The 17,234-nt window shown below is 46.0% G+C and overlaps 2 protein-coding genes across 5 annotated transcripts in view; one reads left to right on the plus strand and one right to left on the minus strand.

The window, feature by feature from the left end:
• Window positions 1–6,222: 6,222 nt before the first annotated feature.
• Window positions 6,223–7,447, minus strand: LOC119088674 (translation initiation factor IF-2-like). 2 transcript variants are annotated; one of them, XR_005092367.1, is made up of 4 exons: window positions 7,369–7,447; window positions 7,206–7,237; window positions 7,031–7,098; window positions 6,223–6,800 (listed from the first exon to the last, which is right to left on the minus strand). XR_005092367.1 is itself a non-coding variant. In XM_037209274.1 (3 exons), exon 3 carries the CDS (start codon window positions 6,974–6,976, stop codon window positions 6,377–6,379), a length of 600 nt encoding a protein of 199 aa, XP_037065169.1. In that variant the 5' UTR covers window positions 6,977–7,098; window positions 7,206–7,237; window positions 7,369–7,447; the 3' UTR covers window positions 6,223–6,376. The 2 variants fall into 2 exon arrangements, 1 of the variants encoding a protein (XP_037065169.1); XM_037209274.1 differs by having other exon boundaries at window positions 6,223–7,098.
• Window positions 6,284–17,234, plus strand: part of Brdt (bromodomain testis associated) — a 58,150-nt gene continuing 47,199 nt past the window's right edge. Inside the window, exons 1-2 of one of the 3 annotated variants that reach the window (XM_037209273.1) lie at window positions 6,284–6,427; window positions 17,087–17,228. The gene's annotated coding sequence lies outside the window, so the exon portion shown is untranslated. The remainder of the gene's footprint in view (window positions 6,428–17,086; window positions 17,229–17,234) is intronic. The other 2 variants (XM_028867371.2, XM_037209271.1) reach the window with 2 other exon arrangements.

Raw genomic sequence — 17,234 nt, forward strand, 5'->3', positions numbered from 1 at the left:
ATCAACAGATCTGTTGCAGGCAACCACACCCCTGTAAGCTTATGAGAGCAGTGGTCAGATCACACGCAGAGGACAGAAGACACTGTCTCACTCTAGTCTCCCCAGACATCTGGCTCTTACCATCTTTCTGCCTCCTCTTCCATGATGGTTCCTCAGCCTTGGGGGAAGGGTGTGATCCAGACATCCCATTTGTGGCTGAGTACACCACTGACATTTCTCTGCACTTCAGCAAGTTTGAATTTCTGGGTTAACCCCCATCCACTGCACGAAGAAACTTCACTGATGGGGTCTGAGAGCCCTACTAATCTATGGGTAGAGATACAAGTTTGATACTATCTCCATTTTAGCAAAATAGTAGTGGGTTCACTCCTGGGCTGTGACTTCCCAACCACGGTTTATTGACCAGATTTACAGTGCTAAGCATGTTTCCTCCTGTGGATAGGGCCTTAAGTCCAACCAGAGAGCAGTTGGTTATCCCATAACATCCGTGCCACAGCTGTGGCCGTGGGTGTTTCTTGTCATCTTGGTCATTGATTGTAGGCTAAACGATTTCCCCCAGCAGTCTGCATAGTACTGTAGCAGGAATCTTAAAAGTTCTTATTAATAAAATCAAACCTGAGGCCAGATATTGGGGTGAATGCTGGAAGATCAGAGAAGCAGAACAAACCACAGCTTCCTCAACTCACCAGTTCCTCAGCTGATCCTGTTTCCTCAGACTGGAAGCCTCTGAGTCCTCATCCAAATGGATCTCAGCTGAACTGTGGCTCAAAAGCCTAAAAGCTTAACCAGCCAAAATGCTTCTGGTTTCTGGTCTCCACGCCTTATATATATTTCTGTTTTTGCCATCACTCCCTGGGATTAAAGGTGAGTGTCACCATGCCTGGCTGTTTCCAATGTGGCTTTGAACTCACAGAGATCCAGAGGGATTTCTACCTCTGGAATGCTAGGATTAAAGGTGTGAGTGCCACCATTTTCTAGCCTTTGTATCTAGTGGCTGTTCTGTCTCTGACCCCAGATAAGTTTATTAGGGTGCACAATATTTTGGAGAACACAATACCACCACACAGTACCTTCCAGTACTATGAAAGCTAGCCAGCAGGGAGGAAACTTCATGGTCAGTACCTGCTTGATTTCTCCAAGTCCTGTGACCAAAGTGTATGGTGTCTTCAGCAACAGGGTCTGTCTTAGGTAGGTGTTTATTGCTGTGAAGAGACACCATGATCATGGCAACTCTTATAAAGAGAATATTTAACTGGGGTGTCTCACTTACAGTTTCAGAGGTTCTGTCTATTATCATGATGGGGAGCATGGTGCTTATAAGCAGACGTGGTGCTGGAGTAGTAGGTGAGAGTCCTACATCTTGCAGGCAACAGGAAGTCAACTGAGACACTGGGCAGTGTCCTGAGTATAGGAAACTCAAAGCTCACTTCCACAGTGACACACTTCCTCCAATAAGGCCATACCCACTCCAATAAAGCCACAACTCCTAATAGTGCCACTCCCTATGAGATTATGGGGACTAATTACCTTCAAACTACCACAGGGTCTTACTATCAAGTTCTAATAGGCAACCAAGATCAATGACAATACCCTGTATTGTGCTGGGGGTCTCCAGGGGACCCTTAGCCAACAACTCAAGGGGAAAGTACTCCACAACTGGCACAAACACCAGGTGGAATACCTGTATTAAACAATCCCTAGTTGGTTGCATGTAATAAACTCAGACAACCTTAATGTTTGATGAACTTAAGTGATAGTTTACATGTAGGTGACTTTTCTGCTAGTCCAGTTCAGAATCCTTCAAATCCTTCCAAAGTAGGTTAATCCATGTGCAGTTCCCAGGAATTCTATAGCTCTCCACAGAAAACACACCCAACAGCACTCAACCACTTGAGAAGTAGAAACTTCCATGTACACAAAGCCACACACGTGTCTGGGCACCATGATTCTCCCAAGGACTGTTTGTTGACAATAAACTGCTTTTCCCTAAACATGTTTGGAAGTCAGAGGACACTCAAAAAGAGATGCATGCTAGGATCCATCTATAATGGTTTGAAAGCCAGTGGGCTGTGGCAGCTTACTCCTGTCGTCCCAAGACTTCAGGGGCTGAGGCAAGAGGACCATGAATTGCAGGCCAACCTCATAAAAAGGAAAAAATCATTTCTTGTTGGGTCACATTTTAAAACTGACATACCATAGCAAGTCTAAGACAGCAGCAGGGGCGGAAGTCCACTTCTAACTTCTAACCAGTGTCATTGGTTCTGGAGTGAACTTAAAAAACAAAACAAACACAAACAACAGATCAACCGGGCAGTGGTGGTTCACACCTTTAATCCCGGCACTCGGGAGGCAGAGGCAGGCGGATCTCTGAGTTCAGGGCCAGCCTGGTGTACAGAGGGAGTTCTAGGACAGCCAGGGCTGCTACACAGAGAAACCCTGTCTCAAAAAACAAAACATAAAAATAATAAAATAATAACTGTCTTCCCTGTTTGTTGGAGCACCTTGAGACATTGTTTGTTAAACCGATTATTTTACTACAAATGTGGAATTTTACTTCAGATGTGGAATTTCTACAACTGTCCCAAAAGGTGAGCGAGGAAGGCTTCCTGGAAGGAATGTGGTCATCTTCTGCCACCTCGTGGTCACATGGGAACATGTACTAAGGGATCATAAAGCAGCTTTGGAAATATTTTTGGAAATTTCAAACCAATCTCTCAAAAGTGAATCTAATTTTCATCAGTATTAATGGGACAATGGACTTCTGTATCCTTAGTTCAGGATTCAAACAGCAAAAGGAACACAATTACATAGCTGTAATTGGTTAGAAATAAACTGTATGGCCTGCCTAGCGTCACAATGATTTGAAGTCAAACCTGGTTTTCCCCAGTATGTACTCACTTAACAGGAGAGTAACTATCGCAAAGTGCTGTTCTCAGTGGAGTCCACATCAGAGGGGAAACAACAGATAACACAAGATTCGCCAGCCACAGAGCGGACAGTTCAGTTTGCAGAGTGCAGTAAAGCGCTGGTTCCCGCCCCAGCAGTACCTAAAACCAAGCATTAATTCCCACCAGAATGATCAGAAGTTCAAAGTCACCCTGGACTATATATAATAATAAGCCAGAGGCCAGCCTGGGCTACATGAGACTCGGTATCAAAACAAACCAAACAAAATGACTGGCCAGGAATCCTCCACTTCTGATGACGTTGTGGGGGACAGTCTGCACCGGAAGCCCGTGGGTGCACTAGAGCGGAGAGGCAGGCGGAGCTGAGTAGGGAGGTGAGGAGTGACAGAGAGAGATGATGTGGACCAGCTCCTTGGGGCTCCGTGGAGGAATTCAAAGTTGACATTGGGTCTCTGGGTAAGACGGGACACCACTGGAGGATTTTTTAAAACATTTATTATTTATTTCAAGTGCATGTGTATCCATGCGTATGCACATGTACATGAAGGTCTGAAAACAGGAAGTTAGTTTTCCTTCCACCCTGTAGGTTCCAGGAGTGGAACTTGGGACTTCCAGCATGACAGCAAGCACCTTTACCTGTGAAGCCATCTCGATGGTCCGACTGGTGGGTTTTAAGCAGTGCAGTCAGTAATCTAATAACTGACAAGGTAAAATACTAAGTAACCTCACAGCCACGTTTGAAAGGATGCTTGGGGAGAAATGGTCCCAGAAGAACACAGATTGTCTAAACTTTTATGGAAACAGCTCTCTTAAGAGAACTCACAGAGAGCATGACAGAGGAAGAGCACATTTCTTTCTGTGGATATATGTTATATCAGGTGGGCTACAGTGATCTGTACTGTTTTGTCTGGAAACACACATGTACACTCAGATAAATGTTAAAAAATTAAAATGTGATTGGTAGATTACTGACCCCAAGGGAGGTGAGGAATTGTTAGTCACGAATTTGAGATGTTATTTCAGAACCCCACCAAGTGGCCCTCAGTGTTCATGAGGCCGAGGAAGAAGAGCTTAGCTTGAGCTGAAGGGCTACACACTCAGACCTATCTCAAACAAAGAAACAAGAAAAAAAGAAAAAAGGGAAAACAAGAAATTAACAAGAGAGTCATTAAAGTTTGTCCTTCCATATTCATTCTGGAGGTGAGGCTTGCTCTTAATCTAGATGTCAGACAGTCAGATGCTCCTGTCCACTTTCCATTTTGGCACCTTAATGTTTCTCTCTCTCTCTCTCTCTCTCTCTCTCTCTCTCTCTCTCTCTCTCTCTCTCTCTCTCTCTCTCTCTCTCTCTCCACATGAGACAGGACCTCACCTTTTGTAGCCCAGGCTGGGATTACAGAAATGTAGCACCTCACCAGGTAGACAATAGGTATCCTTCTGGCTCAAAGTGGTGGGCCTTTTTGAGGACTTGAAAACCTAGGCTATAGTAATTTCAAGAGACCTTCTCTATAACTTCCTGAAATGTCTGATGTTTGTGAGGCTGTCCTAGAACTTACTCTGTAGCCTGGCTAGTTTTGAACTCAAGAGATCTACCTGCCTCTGCCTCCTGAGTACTGAGATTAAAGGTGTGCCACCATGCTGGGCTCTGAACAATTCTTGATCTTTGTTTTATTTGAAAATTGAGGGATTTCTAGTTCTATGTCTGAAGTAAGCCGTTTTCAGTGTTTTGGAGGGAAGAGCCTTCCCAGGTGACAGCTCCATGTGTGGAGATCTGCAGCTTCTAGTGGGCTGCACTGGTCCTTGTCTTGAGGGATCTCCTCCACATCGCCCAGCAGTCAATGACTCTCAGATGTGTTCCTTACCAAGTCAAGGCTGCTCAGCTGTCCTGCCCTCCCCTTTCTCCTCAGTGCATCTAGGACTATTAATTCAGAAGCAGGCCGGAGGCACACACCTTTAAGGCCAGTGTTCAGGAAGCAGAGACAAGAAGATCCCTGTGAGTTGATGTCAGCCTGGTCTACACAGCCAGTTGAAGGTCAGCCAGGGCTGCAGTGAGACCCTGTCTCAACCCAACAAACGGAAACATTGCAATTGGCTTAGAGGGAAAAACAAACTACCGTGTTAAACACATCATTAGGCTTAGGTATATTTAAAGTGTCCACAAGCCATCAGGAGGTAGCTGCTAAAACTCAAAATCCTAAATCACTTTGTGCAGCTGTGATAAGTGGCATTTTAAAACCCGTGAATGTGTCGGGTGTGGTGGCGCACGCCTTTGATCCCAGCACTCAGGAGACAGAGGTAGGCGGATCTCTGTGAGTTTGAGGCCAGCCTGGTCTACAAAGAGTTCCAGCTGGTTGGTGACAGCACACGCCTTTAATCCCAACACTTGGTAGGCAGAGGCAGTCAGATTTCTGTGAGTTCAAGGCCAGCCTGGTCTACAGAGCGAGATCCAGGACACCCAGGGCTGTTATACAGAGAAACCCTGTCTCAGGGAAAAAAAAAAAAAGAAAGAAAAGAAAAAAAAAGAGTTCCTGGACAGCCAGAGCTACACAGAGAAATCCTGTCTCAAGAGAGAGAGAGAGAGAGAGAGAGAGAGAGAGAGAGAGAGAGAGAGAGAGAGAGAGAGAGAGAGAGAGAGAAACAAAACAAAACAAAACGGAATGTACCACAGCCGCTATCTATTATCTATTTAGGAGACTAGAAACAGGAGCTATGCAGAGAGCGAGAGAAAAGGATGGAAATGTCATCAGACTAAACTCATGAGCACTTAAAGTAACAGCACAAGGTTAGTCCATAATGAAAAAGTGACTTCAAAAGCAAACTCTTGGATCAAGGAGACGGCCCAGGCGTTAAAGTAACCGGCCACACCTGATGACTGGAGCACTATCCTCCGGACCCTTATGGTTGGAAGGCGAGAACTGAGAACCGACTCCTGGAGGTTGTCCTGTGCACAGGCGAGCGTGTACATACACACACACATGCCAGTTGATAAAAACATAATAAAACTACCCTTTTCATCTGAAATACAAAGCATAATGAAGACCTTGGAACTGGGCACAGTAGTACCTGCCGCCGGTAAGCCCGAGGATCAGTCCAAGGTCCCCCCAGGCTAACTGAGACTGTGTCCAGATAAATAAATAATAAATGCAAAACCCAAACCAACCAAGCAAGCAAGCAGCGGACGCCTCCCAGCAGCCCTCTACTCGCAAGCCCACAACTTCCTGGGGTGTGGAGGTCGGTGGGGAGCGAAGGCACCCGGCCTGCGAGACCGAGACCTACCTTCCAAGCCTCGGCCTCCCGGCCGCAATCCCGGCTGCTCACACCTCCGCGCTTTGAGGCGCAGGCACAGTCACGTGGCGAGCCCCGGCCAATCAGCAGGCCGCTCGCGGCCGAGTCCCATAAAGGCGCCAGTCGCCCGCTGCTGACAGAGCTGGCGGCCACCGCAGGAGGACCCGGAGCGACGGCCCCGCACTGCTTCACCTAGTGCAAACCGAGAGGGCGATCGGACAGGGTCCCTTTCCTAAGAGGTAAGGCCGCCGCTGCAGGGGCCCGGCCCCGGGGGGCGCCCCGGACTCCCGTGGGCGCCAATAACGGCCTCTCGGTCTCCCCTCCCCCCGGGCGCCGGGCCGCAGGGAGGGCAGTTGGAGGCCATTGCCCCGCCGGGTGCGAGCCAGCCTGCAGCCCCGGGGCTGAGCCGGGAGCCGGCCCCCTCGGGCCCTGGCCAGCTGCGAGCTTGTGGTCCCACAGGACCGCCTCCGCGGGCTCTTTCCACGCCCGGTCCTCGGCTTTCCCCCGCGGGGTTTGGAAGGAGACCGTCGCGAAGCCCGGGGTTTAACGGTTTTCGTGGTCGGAGCGTCGTCGGGCCATTCTCCGGACTGGAGCTCTGGGGAGGGCAGGAGGCTAGAGAGGGCGTCTCGGTTGTGCATGTCTGTGGACGGACCGTGCAAACGGGGGCAGCCTGGCCCTTGACTCGGCCTCCCACCGCATTCGGTCCCCGGGAGGGACCAGACCCTGGGCCGTGGGACGAGGGTGTGCCCGCTCTCCAGGCACTGGCCCCGTGCATGGGCAGAGTGCATGTGCACCGGCGGGAAGGAGCAGGTGGGTGGAGAGGGGCGAGGGAGGCTTCTCACCCAAGACAGCTCAACTCGATCTTGAAAAGAGCAGCTGGCAGCTGGGTTCAAGAGTGATAATGGTAGCTCTGGTGTAGAGGTGATTCAAAGGCAAAGGCTTGGAACTGGGGGGGGGGGGGGGGGGACGGTGGATGATCCTCTTGGATGGGGTAGTCCAGACCGGCTTTGTTGTTACCAGTACGGGATCACCGATGTCTGCCACAGCACCTGGCAAGATTTTTGAGGTTTAAAAGAAATTTGTGTGTGTGTGAGAGCGTGCACCCATGTGCCTGTTCGTCCCCTAATGCCCCATTCTCACTCTGTCAAAATACTAATTATATTTGTCAAATGATAATTACCTGTTCACAAGGATCTGAAAGGAGTCTGCAGCCTCAGTTTTAACATCGGACTTGGCATCCCTGTAAGTGATTTATAAATATTTTATAAACGAACAAATAGAATTTGGAAGAGGGTATCCTGGGAACCAGATGAGAGTTTTAAGAGTGTCACAATCATAGTCTAGTGAGAGACGATGCCGAGAGGTCTAGTCAGGTCAAGTACAGCAAGAGTCTATTGGACTTAACAGCTCACTGTGGTGAGTGTTGTTAGTGCAGGGGCAGTCGTCAGGGGCGAGGAAGCCAGGTGTGAGGACTTTGGGCGCTCTGTCTGAGATCCCCAAGAAAATGTGGAGGCTCCAGGGAGGCAGTAGGAAAAAGATAACAGTGTTTTAAGGAAGAATCAGGATCATCCGTGGTGTTTGATTCCTGGGTATGAAGAAACATCGATGTCATAATGCTCTAATCGTTGTGTCTTGAAGGAAGTTTGCTTTGTTCTGAGACAGGTCTGCTATGTAGTCCAGACAAGGCTTCAAACTTGGGGTCCTCCTGCTTCACCACTCCTGGTGCAGGAGTTGCTGGTCTATGCCACCACATCGGACAGAGATTTTAAGATTTCAAAGTTTTTCTTTTCTTTTTTTGGCTTTTGGAGACAGGGTTTCTCTGTGTAACTGCCCTGGCATTCCTGGAACTGGCTTTGTAGACCAGGTTGGCCTTGAATTCAGAGATGCGCCTGCTTCTGTCTCTAAGCACTGGGATTAAAGGTGTGTACCACCACCACCACCACCACCACCACCACCACCACCACCACCACCCCCAACCCCAACCCCAGCTGGAAATCCCCATGTTTTAACTAGCATAGCTGTCCTTGGCCACGTGCCTAGTGGAGACGTGCCTAGTGGAGACTAAGAGTTCTCAGACAGGAGGTTTCCTCACACTGCATGGAAAGGATGGAGGAAGACTGGATGCTGAGATTGCATCATTGTGAACATTCTCTGTCTGTCCTGATGGAAGCCAATATAATTCTGAAGAAATTACTTTCTCTGAGACTGCTTGTTCCATACCTGGGTGCAGGAGGTTGACTGCAGGTTTGACATGCTAGAGGCTTTGGGGATGCAGGACTCATCAGAGGCACGGGAGCTGTGTCCCTCAGAGCCTAGAGCCACCTGGTATCCAAATGCAAGTTCCTTCTTTCTAGGCTATGTTGATTTTCTGTGTGCACAAGTTCTATAAAATTCACCCAAAATGTTGTTAGAATATAGAAACAGAGCTGCTTTTTGTATGCTTATTTTTAAATTATTATTTAAAAATGGTTTGTACACCATCTCATTATATAGATAGCTCTGGCTGGCTTTGCCTAAAACAAAGTGTGTAGACAAGTCTAGCGAGTTCTACTAACTCTGTTTTCCAAATACAGACATGAGCCACCATGCCTGCCTGTGTGTTGACCATCTTTATTTTATAACTTTACCAAATTTGTTAGTTCAGATAGCTTTTGTGCAAGGCTTTAAGATTTGTTTCTTCTTAAAAAACATGGTTAATATATGCCAGCTTATACCATCTGCAGTGAGACTTTAACATCTTGATTTTCAATTTGGATAGATAATTTTCTTTCTTCCTGCCTCCCTCCTCCCCTCCTCTCCTTCCTTTCTGGTCTAATTTCTCAGGCTAGGATTTCTGAGCAGATTATTTTAAATTTTATTTATTTTTATTGAAAATATATTTTTTTCATACAATATATTCTGATTACAGTTCCCCCTCCAACTCCTCCCTATTTACCCACCCACCCATATCCATACTTTTCTTTCTCATTTTCATTAGAAAACAGATATATTGTTATTATTATAAAAGATAAAATAAATAAAAACAAAGAAGAATAAGACAAAACAAACAAATAATCAGGAGAGCCAAAGGAAAAGCACAAGAAACACACACGGATACTGAAACACGCATCTTCACACACACAGACAACCCATAAAAATAAAATCATAAACCATAAAATATAAACAAAAGATCAACAAGGTTAAAAATTTTGCCCAAAGAGTTATGAGATAAAAGCCCTCCAAAAGTACTATTGAGTTGTTTTGTGTTGGCCATCTCTTGCTGGGTGTGGAGCCTGCCCTTAAGAGTGGCTTAAGTTTTACTCTCTTGGAGAAAACTGAATTTTCCTTTGCAGGTGGTTATTAATTGAATATAGCTTCTTGGTTAGGGATATTTCTGGCTTCTTTATAAAAAAGGGGTCCATAGGTGTGTGGATTTATGTCTGAATCTTCAATTCAGTTCCATTGATGAATGTGTCAGTTTTAATGTTAATGCCATGCTGTTTTTATTACCATAGCTCTGTAATGCAATTTAAGATTAGAGATGATGTTGATAACTCTAGCAGTTCTTTTATGACTAAGGATTGTTTTTAGCTTTCCTGTTTGTTTGTGTGTGTGTGTGTGTGTGTGTGTGTGTGTGTGTGTGTGTGTTTCCATATGTCTTAGTTAGGGTTTCTATTGCTGCGAAGAGACACCATGACCACAGCAACTTTTATAAAGGAAAACATTTAACTGGGGCTGGCTTACAGTTGCAGAGGTTTAGTCCATTATGGTCATGGGAGGACATGGCAGCATGCAGGCAGACATGGTGCTGGAGAAGGAGCTGAGAGTCCTACATCTTGATCTGCAGGCAGCAGAAGGAGACTGTGTGCCACACTAGGTGTGTCTGGAGCATAGGAGACCTCAAAGCCTGCCCCACAGTGGCACACTTCCTTCCACAGGGCCACACCTCCTCCAATAGTGTTTTGTCTTTATAATTTTGTATTATATTTGTACAAATATGTATGTTGTATTTGTACAGTATGTCTGTATTTCTTCACAATCTGTTACATGGAGTCAAGTACAGAATTTTCAGGGTACTGTGTCAGATTGATGCTCAAGGCTTTACTTCGTTTGTTAGGTTTCTGCATTAGATGTTCAGCCTGTAGCAGTGGGTGCAGAATGGAATAGTGGGGAGCTGATGGGTTGGACCTAGGCAGGACAGGATCTGGTGCCTTTTTAGAATGTGACTGTGACTATATCTGGGACAAGAGCACCTCAAGCCTGACTGTAAAGGCTCAGAGTCTGGGACACAGCAAAGAACTTCAAGAAAGGTATGGCCAAAGAGACAACATGAGGAAGGAAACATGGTAAAGAGCAGTAAGCCTGGTCCTGGAGTTTTAGGACAGGTTAGAGACTATGACACACACACAATGCTGATTACTGGGGCTAAGACTGCGGTAGTGAAGGGGTTAAAAATGGGGGTTTGTTCTGGGGCAGGTAGTAAAGGATTTGCCAAGGAGTTCACCAGGCTGGTGGGCAGGTGTGAGGGAGGGGGCTTCGGCAGACAGCAAGGCGTTGGCTGTCAGGACTTGTCTAAAGGAAGTGCCTTTCTCTGGTAGAAGTGAGGCTAGGCAGGAGGCAGCCAGGGAGGTCTGGGCTCTTTGATGTGTCTTCCTGGACTGGTTCAGAGAAAGCCCTCCTGGAGCACCTTTTCTGCAGCTGCTTTCTGCTCTCATCCGATAATAAAGTTCACGTTTTTACCATAGCCAACAGAGTCTGGCTATGCCTGCATTTTTTTTTTCTTTTTTAAACTCTTTCCATTTCATACTCCTCACATTTTCTCTTCTTTTTGCTTCCATTCTTCCTGGAAGCATGCCAAGCCTGTTCCCATCTGAGGCCTTCCCACATACTGTTCCTTCTGAAGAGAATTCTCCTGCCTCTTTGTAGGCACCTTGTAGCTCAAATGCCTTCTCAGGGGCATTCCCTGCCTGCGTTTCCCGCTCTGTTTCCTTCACAGAAGTTGGCGTTTGCTGCTGGAAAATAAGATCTCCCTGTACTGTTGTCGTTGAGTTGTTGCTGTCTTGTTCACTGCCGTTTGAGCACCAGAGCGCTGTCTGGACTCAAACCTCTGTCAGCAAATGTGCGGAGTCAACTGAGTTTGGTAGCCTGGCTTTGTAGCATCTGGGATCCAGTGAGAAGGTGTTGGGTTTACTCACAGCAGGGTTTAGACTGAAAGATGAGACAATGGAGGTAAGTGCACATTAAGTATAAGAAGGGGATTATAGAAATAGGTGTTTGAAGAAGTGTTTGGTACAGACTGTAGTGGGAGAGAAAGGAGAAAGCACTGTCAGAAGCACTGAAGGTCAGCGGCAGGCACATTACTACTGCACAGCATTGCTGGCCAGCAGGTGCTTTCCTCTGTACGTGTCTGTCTGTCCCCCATGCATGTGGAGACCAGAGGACACCCTTGGATTGCATTCTTACATGTTATGCACCCTGAGAAGGATCTCTCACTGGCCTGGAGCTCACCAATGAGGCTACAGCGAGTGTGCAGAGAGCCCCAGCAGTCCTCCTGTATTCAGTGCCCCGGCACTAAGATTCAGGCAGGCTGCCTCCGCCACTGCCTGCTTTTTAGTGAGGGTATGTGTGTGGCAAAGTACTTTACAAGCAATCTCCTCAGCCTCTGCAATTTCTTTATTTTTAATGATGCTATAAATTTTATTTTTTACTCATGTGTGTATCTATATAACATGGGTGCAGGTGCCCACAGAGTCCAGAAGAGGATGTTGGATGCCATGGAGCCAGAGTTATGTTGTCAGCCACCTGATGCCAGTAGAAGGAACTGAACTTGGGCCCTTGGAAAAGCAGTACATGCTCTTAACCACTGAGCCATCCCTCCAGCTCCTGTAGTTTCTTATCATAAAAGCTCGGTGTCTTGCACTGTCCAGTGTAGTCACCAGCCATGCTCTGTGTCTTCACTGTCCAGTGTATAGCCACTAGCCACGTGCAGCCAGATGTTGGGACTTGAAGGTGACTAATCATATGTATGATCACTTACAGTACCATATGAATCATCAACCAATTTGGGGTTGTGTGTCTCTATATTTATGGGGGGCAAACTCGGAACCTCACTCACAAGGCAAGTGCTCTTCGCAGAGCCATGCCTCCAACTCCGCAAACAGTTTGGATTAAGGAGATAGAGATAGAAGGGTTTTTTTTTTTCAATAGAAACTGACAAAAAGACTTTTAAAGTAAATTTATTACATATAAGAACTTCAGAGTTGGTCAGATGATCAGGGTTAAGTTTCCAGGACCCACATGATGGAGAGAGAACTGACTCCAGGTTACCCTCTCGCCTGCATAAGCATGCTTTGGTACACATGTGCAACCACACATGTGCTCATATAATAATAAATAACTTTTAAAGCTGGTTGTCTAGGCTTCCTTCTCATTGATACTTTAAGATGTAAATTTTGCAGATGGCACTTTCAAAAGAGTTACTTTCCCTAAGAGACTGCTTCTAGTCACCTTGTATTTTAACTAGATAAATGTACTTCACAAACAGAACTTCCATTCCTCTAAAGACTACAGGTGGTTCATGCCTGTAATTCCAGTACCCGGGAGGCTGGGAAAGAAGATTGCCTTTAGTTTGAGGCCCTTTTGGGCTACATAATAAGACCCCGCCTTAAACAAACAAACCAACAAAAAACTGGCAATTGGGAGGTAGAAGCAGAAAGGTTAGGAATTCCAAATCATCCTAGATCATATAGTAAGTTTGAGATAAGCTGAGAAACGTAAGGCCTTGTGTCCCCCAGCCCCCATCTCCACAGTCCAAGCACTTGGGAGGTAGAAGCAGTAGGATCAAGAGTTATAGATCTTACTCAGCTTCATGAGGTTATGTTGGGCTACATGAGACCTTGTCTCAAAACCCCAAAAGAAGACACTATGTAAGCCACAGCCTGCGAGAAGATATTTGCAGTGCATAACAACAAAGGTTTTGTGTTCAAAATATATGAGGATAGTTACAGACAACCCAGTAGAAATATAGTTACAACGTCTCAAATGTGCTTGATAGACAATGCCCATGTGGCCAGTAAACATTAAAAGGGGCTTTATATCATGGATCATCAGTGAATCTCAATCAGCATCACACTTTAGCCTCTTTTGCACCTACAGATGGCGAATGTAGAAACAGGATCAGAGGCTCACACAGAGATGAAGTGGCTGGAGGTTGGTTTGTGCCTTTCGGACAGCAGGTGGTATCTTTTAGGTTGAAAAGATGCATATGATTCTGTGACTTCACTTCTGGGTTTATACATGGCCTAAGCGCGCGCACGCACGCGCGCGCGCGCACACACACACACACACACACACACACACACACTCCTCACATCATCTTAACAGCAGTAACAAACAACCTAAAGTTTCAAATAGAACAAATAAGGCAGGTATGACGGCACATGCTATAGTTCCTATACTTGGGATGCTGAAGCTGCCTGCAAGCTTAAGGATGATCTGATCTACACAGTGAGACCCTGCTTCCAGAAAACTAAAAAAGGAAATAAAAGAACATTTCTATTACAGTAAAGTAGTGTACAGTAGTGTAAATAAGCAAACAACACCTGAATAAGGTGTAATGAGGTAATAATATAATGAGGAAAAAAGTCAAATGAAGTATAAGACATAGTAAATAATGCTGTGTCTATGCCAGACTTGAAGTGATACGTATAACACGAGAGAAAATTATGAGATGGAGTAAACTATAAGATTGATAATGACCTCAAATTAATTCATTCAGTGTGGTGGTATTCTATCTTGATTGTACATCAGAAACACAAAGGAACTTTAGAAACTAAAACTGATTCTCATACTCTAGAAGGAGGAAAAGACAATTGCCATGTGATTTTTGTGCTCTGGTTATACATAATCAAAATTTTTAAAAAGGAAGAGGAAGAGGAGGAGCATAGGCTTGAGAGAGTTGCATGACTGTTCATAGCAACACTGAACAGTGTCTCACTTGTGTGTTCATTGAGAACAATCTAAAAGGTGGAAGTGGCCTGTTTGATGCTGGTAGATGAAGGTAAGCAAAATGCAGTACCTAAAATGGAATGTCACTCAGCTTTGAAAGGAAGGAAGGGGCTAGAGAGTTGGCTTAGTGGTTAAGAGTTCTTAGCTGGGCAGTGGAGGCACATGCTTTTAATCCCAGCACCCAGGAGGCAGAGGCAGGCCGATTTCTTGAATTCGAGGCCAGCCTGATCTACAGAATGAGTTCCAGGACAGCCAAGGCTGCACAGAAAAACCGTCTCAAAAAACAAAACCAACATAAGAGTTCTTGGTGCTTGCTACTCTTCCAGAGTTCAATTCCAAGCACCCATGTCAAATGGCTTATCACCCAATGCCTTCCTGACCTCTTCTGACCTTTGAGGACATCTGCACATATGGCTACATACTCAAACACACACATGCATATAAATAATTAAAAACTGAAAATACAGACTTTAAAAGGAAGGAAACAGGCTAAGGTCATATGTAGCTCAGTGGTAGAATTCTTACATAGCATGAACACAGCCCACAGAAAGTATGTGTGTATATGGGGGTGGGGGAGTGGCAGCTAGCACATACCTATGATCCCAGCTCTCATGAAGCTGAAACAGGAGAGTTGTAAATTCAAGGCTGACCCTGACTGCAGAGCAGGACCCTTGTTTCTTTCTTTTTTTTAATTTACATACTGACCTCAGTTTCACCTCCCTCTCTCATCTTTCCCTCTTCCTGCCTCCCATCTACCTCCCTCCCCATCCACACCTCCATCTCCATTCAGAAAGGAGCAGGCCGTCCATGGGATTGAACAAAGCATGGCACATCAAGTTGAGGCAGGACCAAGCTCCTCCCCCTGCATCAAGGCTGGGCTAGCATGGGGAACAGGTCCCCAAAAGCCAGCTAAGCGCCAGGGGCAGGTCTTGATCTCACTGCTAGGAGCCTCACAGACCAAGCTACACAACTGTCACACATATACAGAGGGCCTAAGTCGTCCCAAGTAGGCTCCCTAACCATAGGTCCAGAGTCCCTGAGCTCCCAGAAGCTTAGGTCAGCTGTCTCTGTGGGTTTTCTGGTCATGACCTCAACCCCCTCTGGCTCGTACAATCCCTCTTCCCTTTCTTAGGAAGACTCCTGGAGCTCAGCCCAGTGCTTGGCTGTGGGTCTCTGCATCCGCTTCTGTCAGTTACTGGATGAAGGCTCTCTGATGACAATTAGGAAGGTCAGCAATCTACTTACAGTAGATGGCCAGTTCAGGCACCCTCTCCGCTATTGCTAGGAGTCTTAGCTAGGGTTATCCTTGTGGATTCCTGGGGGTTTCCCTGGCACCAGGATTCTCTTCCATTTCCCCTTCCCAGGGAAATCTATGCATCCCTTTTTGGGCCCTCCTTGTTATCTAGCCTCTCTGGGGCTGTGGATTGTAGGTTGGTTATCCTTTACTTCATTCCTAATATCCACTTATAAGTGAGTGCATACCATGTTCATCTTCCTGGGGTCTGAGTTATCTCACTCAGAATGATTTTTTTCTAGTTCCATCCATTTGCCTGCAAATTTCACGAGGCCATTGTTTTTTACAGCTGAGTTAACACTCCATTGTGTAATGTACCACATTTTCCTTATCTACTCTTCGGTTTGAGGGGCATCTAGATTGTTTCCAGGTTCTTGCTGTTACAAATAATGCTGCTATGAGCATAGTTGAGCAAGTGACAAGACCCCTATTTTAAAGGAGAGAGAGGAAAAGAAAATCTGACATATTTTATAAACATGAATGAACCTTGAGGATTTTGAACTAAGTAAAATAAACCACTTCCTTAGGAGTAAAATGTGCCTTCAAGGTAGGTCAGCAGGTAAATGTGCTCGCTGCCAAGGCTGGTGACGCAAGTTTGCTCCCTGGGACCCACACAGTGGAAGGAGAGAAATGATGGCCTCCACATGCTTTGGTCTGGCACTGCAGGCCTGTGACCACAGCTACTCAAGAACCAGGGCTCTCCTGAGCATAGTAAGGCGGACCTTGTTTCCAGAATCACAACAGCAATGAGTAGTGTTGCCAAGGCTGGGGGAAGGTGAGAATTGGGGGCAGGGATTGTTTAGTGGGTGTGGGATTTGAGTTTTGTAAAATGAAGACATTTTGGAGACTGGTTCCAGAAAGACCTAAATATACACAACATCAAACTAAGGACTTAAATAGTCAAGGTGGATTTTACCACAAGTGAAACAGAGAAACATGATCACGAGGCAGCGATGGCAAACCAATGCAATCTCGTCTATGTGGCTCCTGGCTCAGTTGTCCCAGGTCCACAGTGGACAGCCCCTTCTCATTTTGCTCACCTATGTCAGGGACTGTGTGCGCATTCCTAGCGTCCATACTCTATCTCCATAGTACAGTGCTGTCCAGGCATCATAGATATAACAGTGTGCGCCAAAGAGCTGCATCCCAGCCCCGGCGCTCTTCTCCCTGGGGTGTTGTCCGCTTACTTAGTTATTACTGCTGGTGGTGTTGAGGCTCGGGCCGGCCCTGCCCGACTAAGCCCATGCCCCAGGCTCTGTGAACTGGGGTTTTGTTTTGTTTCTCCGTGGAGCATGTATGGAGATCAGAGGACACGTGGCAAGAGTCAGGTCTCTTCCACACTCATGTCTCAAGCTTTCCAGCAAGTGTCTCTACCTGCTAAGCCATCCTGACCTAGTTATTTCATGTATGTACATGTGTGCATGCAAGGGCCAGAGGACAACTTGTGGGTGTTGATGAATTTGGATTTTAAATATATTACTTTATTTAAATTAGTGAGAAAATTTGGGGAAGGATTAGCAAAAAAATTCTTTATGCTTTCCCCTGCATTCAGTGAACAATTACAGGATACCTATACCCCAGTGGTACCTCTAACATTCCTGGTGCTTCTTTCTATTAGGAATTTGTAGACTTTCCTGCTAAGACCTCAATTTGTATTTTTGAAGAACAGAAAGAAAATTCTGTGAAGTGTGGAAATAATTTAAGCCATCTAAGACTAAAACATACATAATGAAACAATGTATACAATTTGTATAAAAAAGGTTAGT

This window comes from Peromyscus leucopus, chromosome 10 (genome assembly GCF_004664715.2).
Source record: "Peromyscus leucopus breed LL Stock chromosome 10, UCI_PerLeu_2.1, whole genome shotgun sequence".
NCBI classification, from domain to species: Eukaryota; Metazoa; Chordata; class Mammalia; order Rodentia; family Cricetidae; genus Peromyscus; species Peromyscus leucopus.

Excerpts from the sequence above, each read along its gene's own strand:
- LOC119088674 (XM_037209274.1), bottom strand. The coding sequence starts at position 6,976 with ATGCACTCTGCCCATGCACGGGGCCAGTGCCTGGAGAGCGGGCACACC.